Source organism: Paralichthys olivaceus, chromosome 16 (assembly GCF_024713975.1).
Source record: "Paralichthys olivaceus isolate ysfri-2021 chromosome 16, ASM2471397v2, whole genome shotgun sequence".
In the NCBI taxonomy this organism is placed as follows: domain Eukaryota; kingdom Metazoa; phylum Chordata; class Actinopteri; order Pleuronectiformes; family Paralichthyidae; genus Paralichthys; species Paralichthys olivaceus.
In genome coordinates this window covers 14,196,157-14,206,831 of record NC_091108.1, presented here as the reverse complement: position 1 = coordinate 14,206,831, position 10,675 = coordinate 14,196,157, and the positions used below count along the sequence as shown (strand labels likewise).

The following is a 10,675-nucleotide window of genomic DNA, read 5'->3' as shown; positions in this document are numbered from 1 at the left end:
ATTATTATCAGTATCATTAATGTAATTATTATCAGTATCATTATTGTTATCAGTGTCATTATTATTATTATTATTATTATTATTATTATTATTATTATTATTATTATTATTATAAGGTTCATGATTATTCAATAATACAGAATTTCTGCCTCTGAACCATAGACTGTATAAAGAGCTCTGAACATAGAGTGGGTGGGGTCAGGTGTTGTGTGGTACCAATGAGCGGCCTCTCTTCTGTGATTGGTCGGCGGTCCTGTCACTCATCCTCGCGCCCCGGGGCTGTCACTCAGGAGCTGGTGCAGGTGCAGAGCCGAGTGGAGCGATAGCCGCAGAAGGAAGGAGGACCAGAGCTAAAGCACATTTCAGGGTAAAAACTGCGCTTATTTCTCACTGCGGGGCGGAATCATCGGCAGCAGGAGCAACACAGGACCTGTCCGTAATGCATCGCTCCGGAGTTCCTGTATCTAGACTGAGAATTTAGCCGTAAATAAGGAAGAGTAACCTTCATTTGACATAGCTGGGATGCTTAGCTAGCTGGGTTTTAAATACTGGTAACGGGGCGCCGCGCTAGCATTAAAGGTAGCGGTGCTAGCTTAATAACACGCATTTCTAAGGATTGCATTGTTTTCATTTGTGTCGCTTCCGTCTACTGAAGCCGTCGCTCGGTCTTTAATTGAGGTGAGCAGAGCTGGATAACCATGGCACCATGGCACCCTGCGTTTTCCAGTTTTCCCCGCAGCTAACACGAAGCAGACTGTTCACCAGCCGCTGTGGGTGTAAAATGCAGGTTGAGGCCATTTAAAGTGGGATCGTGTTGTGTTCAGGGTGCTACGGTGGTTTTTTTCGTTTCCTGTGGCCTACGAGGTAAATTCTGACAAACCATATGGTCATTGACGATAGCCCCGGCTAGCTCCACGCAGGCTCCCTGCCCTCCCTGGTCGGGAAGGGATAGTCCGTTTAGCCGACGCTTAGCCAGCTAAGCCCCGGTGCTTCCGTCCTCTTATCTCGCGTCGGGGCGGAGGTGTTTCATTCCCTGTCCGACCAGTATTATTGACATGAAGCAGACACACTTAAGGCTGTGAGGTGGTATTGGCTGCTCGTGTTGACACAGCCTCTCAGCAAAACGGTTCGATCATTTTATTCCCCGATAAAGATGTGAACCAGACTGTGTGGGAACCATATGGAGTGTGGCCCGACCTCGGCCAGCAGCAGATAGTGACGCTATTGAACCTCATCTCTGGCAAAGGGGTAAACACAAGGATGGATTACCCTTCTTTTGTGAATTTAGATGTTTTATTTCCACCATCTGCATTGAGAATTTGGATGATCTATATCTGGATTTCCTTTTAATGACCTCTCGATGTCTGCCATGATGTATTTCATGTAATGTTAGGAAACCAACCTAAAACACTGAATAACAAGAAACAGCTGCCAGGTTCTCTCGATAGTTGCTGTCTGTCATTAAAGTAAAATATTCCCATTTGTTCTTCAGTCCAAACGCCATGTAGGATCAAGGAATGTGGTGTCTTTTCCTCAGACTTTTCTTTCGCCTATCACCATCTGACATGAAGCCAATATTTTCTGCACGATGTTGACTCATTACTTGTAATTCTGTCCACAGATGTTTAAGACCTGTGGAGTTCAGAGGTGTTCACTTTACTGTGTAGCTCAGGCAGAGGATGTGAAATCTGCTGTGTCAGTGAAAACATGTCAGAGGATGTTTCTATTTGATACTAGTGGTTTGATCTTTCTTTTCTCTCTGTCAGTACTTTCCATCTTTCATATCTGTTGAATGTGGTGACATGTGATCTTTTAATCTCTTTCACCATCCATCAACTGTGTACATCTAGAAGAGGCTCAGAACTTGTCACATCTCCTAAAGCAGAACAGTAACAGTCATTTTCCGCATTATATAATGTTGACACTGTCACAGTATTGGATTCAACTTTTTATTTTTGCAACTGCAGTTTTTTGTGTGGGTGGTATTGTATCATGTATTATTTGGTCCAGCCTCTGTAAATAAGAACATACTGTTTCTTTAATCTTGTTTGTAACTGATCGCTGTGTGATTTCCATCCCTGCATAGATGGCGTCTGCAAATGCCACCTATGGACAGAAGGAGTCCTCAGACCAGAACTTTGATTACATGTTTAAAATCCTAATCATTGGCAACAGCAGTGTTGGAAAGACGTCCTTCCTTTTCCGCTACGCAGATGACTCATTCACACCAGCCTTCGTGAGCACGGTGGGCATCGACTTCAAGGTCAAGACCATCTACAGGAACGACAAGAGGATAAAGCTGCAGATCTGGGTGAGGAAGTGGACACATGCTTTACACATTTACAGATGTGTTGAGGGCGTCATGTACAGATTGGTCCAGTGGTTCCAAGAGCAGGTTGACAGGGTGCCTCACTCTTATTCGTAAAAGGAATCAAAACTCGCCTTGCTTTGCCTTTTCTTTTATCAATGTTTTGTATTTAACACCACAGTTCAGAACTGTAAAGTCTAAACTCAGGTGTTCTGTGTTGGTGTGTGGTCTATGGCCATACACTTGTCTTGTTATTATCAATTATATCTTTTTTTATTGTTAATTACTACAGATGCCACAGTAAGTATTTCCTCACAATCTGCTGTTGCAAAGTCTTATCTGATATTTAGATTTTCCTTCCTTCAAAACACAGTAATGTGACACACCCTCAGGAGGCTTACTTTGCTATGAGAATTACTGTTAAGGTGTGTCTGACAGCTGAATATGAAAATAAGAAAATCCAGTCTGCTCTACGTTTCAATTTCTTTAACTTAACCAGATGTTTGACTGCAAAAACTTGATACTTTTATTACCTACAGATCATCATATAAATGCATGTTTTCCATGTTGCCCCATCACATCTCTGACAGAGCTGGGAAAAAAAACACATTTTCAAAGTCCAAACATGTATGAAAAGAACTGACATTAATGCTGTAAGTGGACTTAGTGGAGCTGTGCATGGCTCCCTCCATGTCTTCCCAGGACATGGTGGCACTGTGGCTGGGCTGTGTGCCTTCTCCCTTGGGCTGTGGAGCCCTGTGTCCCAAACCAAAGCAGAAATCCTGTAACACTGTTACTTACTTGTATACTTAAGCATTTTTTTATTTATCTCAAGTCATATCCTCATCGCAATATTCAACAATTTGATCGCATATGGCACGTTTTCCTAATATCGTGCAGCCCTAATGTGTAATAATTCCCAGCTGTTAAACTGGCCTCTCCAGTGTCCAGCATCACTCCATCTGTGTGTAATGACAATACCCTTGAAGTGTACTTAACATGAGCCATAAAGCATGACCCTGGGACCAATTGCTTATTACATGCGACACCAGAGGAATACCTAATGCTCATGGGAGTTTGGCTGAATGGTAAACCCAGACAACCATAGGGTGGAACATGTGCAGTCGTTAATTGTTTGCAGGTGATGATTATTTACACAAAAAGACGACAAAACACCCTCACACTGCTGAGTTGTTACCAGGGCTTCTTAAATTCCACATTGACATGACAAAGACCATCCGTCATGTAAATCATGTCATCCTTGTTCCCTGGGACGACAGACCCACAAAAAAAATCATGTATACTCAAAAGTAACGGTTAAATGAAAAAAAAACTGTGTTTATGTGCATTTTTGTAGGACACTGCTGGGCAGGAGCGCTACAGGACGATCACCACAGCTTATTACAGGGGAGCCATGGGCTTCATCCTCATGTATGACATCACCAACGAGGAATCCTTCAACGCTGTGCAAGACTGGTGAGGGACAACTGAGTCTGCATGTCTCATGTGTATGAGGGCAGCAAATGAACAGCCTACAATCTTAGTTATTTAATTTAGTTCAGCTTCCATGTTGTTGGTGCCACATTTCCTGCAGCTGAAGAGACACTCGTTACACAGTGGAACCACAGGTGTGGTCAGATAGACACACCAGTTGATGTCATCTAATGATCTACCAATTTGTTTTCAAGACAAAAACGCATTTAAATTATGTTGATTATAATCATCATTTACTTTATCAAAAAGCAGGTTTGTGTGCCCAATAAAAGCACTGCAGGTCATAGTTAAACCAGAAGGAAGCATACACTGGTCCAAGTTAGGAGTTTGGATAATTGTACTAAATCTGATTTGTTTGAAACCTTACTGTTTGAATTAATTTCAGTGGCTCCATATTAGCTGACCACCCTGTTCTGTATCTGCCAACAGGTCGACTCAGATCAAGACATACTCATGGGACAATGCTCAGGTGCTCTTGGTGGGGAACAAGTGTGACATGGAAGATGAACGAGTGGTGGCTGCAGAGAGAGGCCGGCAGCTGTCAGAACAGCTCGGTAAGTCAACTGCTCGGAAAGAAAACTGGATACCACATCTACCATGTGAATTATATATTATTATGACTCATAGGGTTGTTTGTTAGGAGGATTACAAAAGAATACTAATCTGAAATCCATAAAAGCTGATCTGGATAAACAGGCAGATCCAGGACTTTTTTTGAGACTTTGACTTTCTCATATGGTGAGTTAAAGCATTAGCCTTGTTGGAGGTATGTGCCCTCTGAGAGCTGTTCCAGCATTTTTACTTTAGACACAATTTCAGGACCCCATCATTTTCAGCACGTATGATTTGTTGATAAATACTTCCATGAATCGGAAATGGGGGATGTGTCCTGACATTATGAGATAAGTGAATTAACTGAAAAGCTTCACACTGGAACAATAAGAGTAATCATAACCTCCCTCCTTCTGCGTCTGTCCCTCCCTCCTGGCAGGTTTTGAGTACTTTGAAGTCAGCGCCAAAGACAACATTAACGTGAAGCAGACCTTCGAGCGGCTGGTGGACATCATCTGTGAGAGGATGGCAGAGAGCCTGGACAACAACGACCCGACTGTAACCGGAGCTAAACAGGGGCCGCAGCTCAGCGAGCAGCCCCAGAGGTCCCATCAGGATTGTGCTTGCTAAACACACACACACACACACACACACACACACACACACACACACACACACACACACACACACACACACACACACACACACACACACACACACACACCTTATTTTTTCAGTTTCTCTTTTGCTTTCTCTTCATTTCTTATAAGCACACACACAAACACTGCCATACAGAGTCACACAACCTGGCTGCTTTAATTCTCCACCCCTCTCACTACATGAAGAGTACCGTCTACATGAGTCCGAACAAGTTTTCTGAGATGCTGTCTGAAGGTTTTTGTTCATTAAATGTGCTAATTTAGTCATAGGGGTGAAGAAAGTTCAACAAAGGTTTCCACAATCCTGTTTACACACACACACACACACACACACACACACACACACACACACACACACACACACACACACACACACACACACACACACACACACACACACACACACACACACACACACTTGTTCACAATGCTAAGACTCCATCACTCCTTATTGATGTGTCTGAAATGGGCGTTTAACTTAAAAAGGTCATGAAGGGAAAGATATTCTCCTCCAGGTCCCACTTAGCACCGAACGCCTCAAACCCGAATGGATTAAAAAAATAATTTGCCGTCATTTAACTTTAAGTCCCATTGAGAATATATGTTTGTTGCCGTAAATAGAGTTGATGTTTCTATTGAAAGTATTTTGTGTTGGTTGGGTTTGCTTTTTTGAGCATGTGAAATCTCTCGTCCTTCCCAGTGTTGAGTTTCTACTGAGAATTATGGTCCAAGTCTGACATCCAAATTGGGTCATTTTGAAAGTTTACTTTTTAATTTTAGGGCTGATTGCAAGAAACGTCATGCATATCAGTTTGTTAGTCATGTTACATTGTTATCAGATCTATTGTGGGCCCCTTCTCAGATTTTTAAAACCTTTTTCAAGTTTTGGTCCGATGTAAAAAGCTGCATAGCCTCTGGGGCTGCTAGATTTTTAATTTCTAGTTTTTTGTTTATTTTTTACTTTTCTTACTATTTTTAAGACACAATAAGAGGATAAGGGACCTTCATCACATAGGGAAGAGTGTATAAATGTTTAAAAGTGAATAGATGTGCATTTGTAAATGCATATATAATATAAATACAAATATAATTAACATATTATACAAATCTGAATGATTTAGGATATTGGATTCCTACCTGCTCTTTACTGAGAGGTGCATGTTGTTTGTTTTTGACCAGTGATGGTTGCCTGGATGCTTGTGTGAGTCGTGGCTGAATTTAAAACCCATCTGTCCGACACTTTCAGTACCAAATGGGGGTGAAGAGTTTCTCATGCTAAGCCCAAGGCCCTTCTCAGTATATTAACTTTCATACCACATCCAGTGTGCACCATGCACTCACTTGTCACCATGCACATCACAGAGTGCCACCTCCATCACCTCCCAGATAGACACAGACAGTTTTCATCTTTGTTTTGGAGGGAACATGTTTTTTTAAAGCACGCTTGATGTCAAATTGTCAGTTTCATTTCTCTCTCTGATGTGAAGGTTAGGGATTTGCGTTCACAGATGTGCTGAGGCATGTGGAAACATTCAAGTTATTCCAAAATATAACTTATTTATTTTGTATTATTTATAACGTAATTTATTTTTAAGATATTGTTCTTCCTAGATTATGCATCGCTATCTGCACTTGACTTCTTAATGAGATGTTCAATAGTACTCGATCGCTTAAACTGTTCCAGCTTTGATATGAGAAGGAGTATATTTGTGTTTACAGTAAGTACAAAGCTTGACATGCTTCCTCATGAGGAAAATTAAACATTCCAGTGTAAAAGCCTCTTGATCATGTCCACGAGGCTTTGGAGGGAAGTCTGTTTGTCTTTTGATATTAGTTATGTAACATTTAAGACTTGCTAGTATAGGAGCCGACTGTTTCTGGCAGAGCAATAGCAGTTCTTCTCTCCACGCCCAAATGTGAGCGGTGTACAACCCTGCAGAAGGTTTACTGTCCTGCACAGTACGTGGGTGTGTGTATGTACAGTTTGCATAAAGGCAGTGGTAATATTTGTTCTCTCCAAAGAGGTCTCGACAAACACAGTCGGAGCCAAAAAGACTGCTTGTTGTTACACATTGTTGGACTCGTACTGACAAACTCGTGCTTTCCTACTCAGCAGTGGCTTCGAAGAGAGGAAATGCTTTAGGAAGTAAACTGAATAAGCTGAACATTTTATTAAAAAAGTGACGGTTCTTACTGCATTGGTTCACTTGTCTGTTGATTTTTTTTTTGGTTACTTTCATTGTTATTTTTTGTTACAGCTGTAAACTTGGCAATGACTTACGCATCAACCCCGTCCTCCTCCCCCCTCCTCTCTCTGTCATCAGTAACCTCTGTAAATAGAACTTTTTTCTGACCGTCGGGTATTAGTTGTGTGAATTGTGCTGTAATTCTGTAATGCCAGATTTGCTATAAATGAGGAATCAATAAACCAATTCTAAATGCTGGAGTTTTGTGTTGGTTCAACGATTCTTCCCAAAGGTCAGTGGGTTTTAAAAGAAGAGCACGTGATGTCTGAGAAATGGTTCGGAGTAGATTCTATTGTGCCCACCAGAGGGCATGATCCTACAATAATGTCTTTTTTTCTGCCTTTTAGAGTAGTTTTACCATCTATGGTTTTGTTCAGCTTCTCTACTGCACTTTAATGCAACACCCACAGTGTAGGCAATGTTTAAAGTGATGCATTTATTCCCTTAAAAATGTTATAGAAGCAAAACACGTTAACTGTAGTAATGTAGTGAATTTAATAAATGTCAGGTAGAGACTCAAAGTCCATTACACATGGATACATATGGTTGTTCAGCACGTACACATACATTCATGGAAGTCTGGTGACTGAAGAACTACACAGCGGCCACCATAATGATAAAAACACGGTTACTGTACACGAAGAAGCGACAAGACATGCAGTGTTTTTCATTTTTTTGCAAAAAAAAAATACATGAGCAACAGGAGATAAGACCATATGCAAAATAAGAAATGTTTCAGTAAATAAAATATATATATATTTGTCATTGCTAAGTGCTTGTAAACAAGTAAGGCATTATATTACACAGGGGGTGACAGCACTTGGTGACACCCTGGTGTTTGGTTGCACTCTTTGTTGAGATTGTCCAGCTTACACACACATATCATATATGCTATCCTACACAGCACATCAGTCCACTGGATAGCACTTTGCTACATGGCTTCCCCCTCAAAATAAAGGATTAGGGCAACAAAAGTCTGTTTGCTGCATAACACTGTCAGATCATGTCTGAGAGGAGGCTGCAGCTCATACCTGCTGCGGCTGTTCAACCTGACATGTTCCAGGTGACTAGCAGCTCAGCTTCCACCAAGGCCTGCTCATCTCTGTACAATGCAATTCAAAGGTCTCTCAGTTACTGCCTCCTATCTGCAGGGGACATGTCCCTCACATGGAGTCTTTAAAGAGGATTTTAAGTTACAAAAGGCAGATGTTCATTATCCTCAGGACAGAGCTGGTTAAAAAGCAGCACCACAGCTGGGATCTAGTAAGCCTGGACCTGGTTTGGTAAAAGCTGGCACCCACTGCTGACATGGTTCATCACCTTCTGCTTTAGCTGGGCCACTTGCTCCCTGAGGACACTGGCTGTGGACGCCAGCTCGGTGTTCTGCGTTTTCAGGGACTTGACCTTGTCCTCCAGCCGAGAGATCCGCTCCAGTTTTCTCTTGCGGCACTTGGAGGCGGCTATCCTGTTCCGCAGCTTCTTCCTCTCCGCCTTGATGCGCTCCTGGTTGTCCATGTCGATGGGAGACAGCGGCGGGCTGTCCCCGAAGCTCTGCATGTCCGGCACCGTCTGAGGCTCGTCCTTCACGCCACTAGCGGACTGGAGTCGCGACAGAGCCGCCGCGGCCGCCGCGTGTTGCTGCGCCGCGCTCGCCAAATGAGAAGGCGGCGGCGGGAAGGGGATGGTGTCCGTGGAGTAGTTGATGGTGGTGGCTCCGAGCGGACTGGCAGCGTAGCCGTTCAACGTGGTGTACACGGGGAGGTCCGAGGTCTGGAGCCCGGCGGCACCCACCGCGTTGGAGGAGGCGAGCAGCTCCAGTCTGTCCACGGAGACGCAGCCCGCCTCGCTCAGCTGGTTCTGCTTGTGTAGATCCTCCAGCGCCTTGACGAAGCCCTCCGCGAACTCCTGCTCGTCGCTGGCGGACTTCGGGTAGAGGAACTGGGACGTGGGGTTGGTAGTGGCCGCGACCAGACCGTTGGACTGGATGATCAGGCGCTCCAGGTCCGGGGAGGTCAGCTTCAAGAGTCCCAAGTCCGGTGAGTTGAGGAGTCCGTCTGCGTCTCGGAGCGGGTTGGATTTGTGCTCGGGGTTCTGGTCCAGGTTCAGGTTGATTTCCTTCTTCATCATGGTGCTCTGGGAGTAGTTGCCGGAGACCCTGGGAGTGTGATCGGTGCCTGGGTAGAGGGTCGTTTCCATTCTACACCCTCACTTGAGGGAGTGTGGAGCGTTACGCATTAACGAGTGTTGACCAGGCGCATCCAAACATGAGGAAATCAGCTGATCCTTATTTGAAATGACCCCCTGCTCCTTTAAATCCTCTTTATTCCGAGTGATATCACACACTCGATCGCTTCATGTGTTGTTGTGGCTCCGGGGCTCTGACGGATCTCTCCTGCGCGCTGCTGATATTGTCTTTTCCCGATGGCACGACTGCTATGCGCAGCGCCAGACCTCGCTCGCTTTCTAGCCCTAAAAATTCCATTATGTCACTCCAGAGCGCGCAGATTGGCCCAAAATGACGTTGGTTTCCGGTTTAATTTGAATAAGGGGCCGAGCCGGTCTTTATTGCCATGGAGACTCTAGGTAAACTACAAACAGTGCAATGCATTGTGGTTTGATGTCATAGAATAAAAAAGCTCGGGGTCGCCAAAAGAGAGCAGAGACTGGGCGGGGAAGGTGTAAGAGGCGAGAGGCAGGGAGAGGGAGAACAGAGGAGAAGGCCCTATAGAAAATATCCCTCAAGCTTAGCTCTTAAAGAAGAATAGAATAGAATAGAATGGAATAGGTCAGGCCTCTAGCTTGATTTTATGATTTGATTCTATGATTATTTTATTGATTGAAGTACAAAGTCCACTGCCAGACTCACCAGACTTTACAACACTAACACCTCTGGTTTGAGCTCTTTAAGGATCAGTACTATAACAACCAAGCTTCAGATGAACAAGGGAGAGAGTTGAAATGAGGTGTGTTACAACAACCAACGCCTTGAGCTGAAAGGGTTTCCGGGGAAATCGAACGAGCACAGGAGAAGGAGGCCCTGACAGTGGAATGAGGAAACGTGTGTTCGCTGTGATTGAAAGTAAAAGCTGTCAGCTGGGAGAGGGCAATGTACATTATGTTCCAGAAAATAACAATGGATCCAGCCATGGAACGCAAGGCACAAAATGAGATAAGAGATAATTATAAAGATTATGAATAACCAATAATCAAGCAATTGTGCGTGACCAACAAACCCTCTTTAAATAAGAATACACATACAAAAAGTTACCTACTATTAAAATATCAGTAGAATCAAATGGAAAATAAAATAGATAATAGAAATAGAGTTATCCCTTTCTCTCCAACATGAATACTGTATGACCACAACACACAATAATATACATTTAAAACGTCACCTACTATTCAATTAGCAGTGG

At 43.5% G+C, this 10,675-nt stretch overlaps 2 protein-coding genes across 4 annotated transcripts; one reads left to right on the top strand and one right to left on the bottom strand.

The window, feature by feature from the left end:
* The first annotated feature begins 254 nt into the window (after positions 1-254).
* Positions 255-7,459, top strand: LOC109643601 (ras-related protein Rab-3A-like). Of its 3 annotated transcripts, none has more exons than XM_020108767.2 (5): positions 255-367; positions 2,087-2,311; positions 3,666-3,784; positions 4,232-4,356; positions 4,794-7,459. In XM_020108767.2, the coding sequence occupies exons 2-5, from the start codon at positions 2,087-2,089 to the stop codon at positions 4,982-4,984; spliced, it is 660 nt and encodes a 219-aa protein (XP_019964326.1). In that variant the 5' UTR covers positions 255-367; the 3' UTR covers positions 4,985-7,459. The 3 variants fall into 3 exon arrangements, with proteins under 3 accessions (XP_019964326.1, XP_019964334.1, XP_069367179.1); XM_020108775.2 differs by lacking the exon at positions 255-367 and adding an exon at positions 556-678; XM_069511078.1 differs by lacking the exon at positions 255-367 and adding an exon at positions 1,108-1,248.
* Positions 7,460-7,735: 276 nt separating this feature from the next.
* On the bottom strand, positions 7,736-9,767 carry LOC109646467 (transcription factor JunD-like). Its single transcript, XM_020112219.2, has one exon. It carries the CDS (start codon positions 9,453-9,455, stop codon positions 8,520-8,522), a length of 936 nt encoding a protein of 311 aa, XP_019967778.1. The 5' UTR covers positions 9,456-9,767; the 3' UTR covers positions 7,736-8,519.
* Positions 9,768-10,675: the final 908 nt, after the last annotated feature.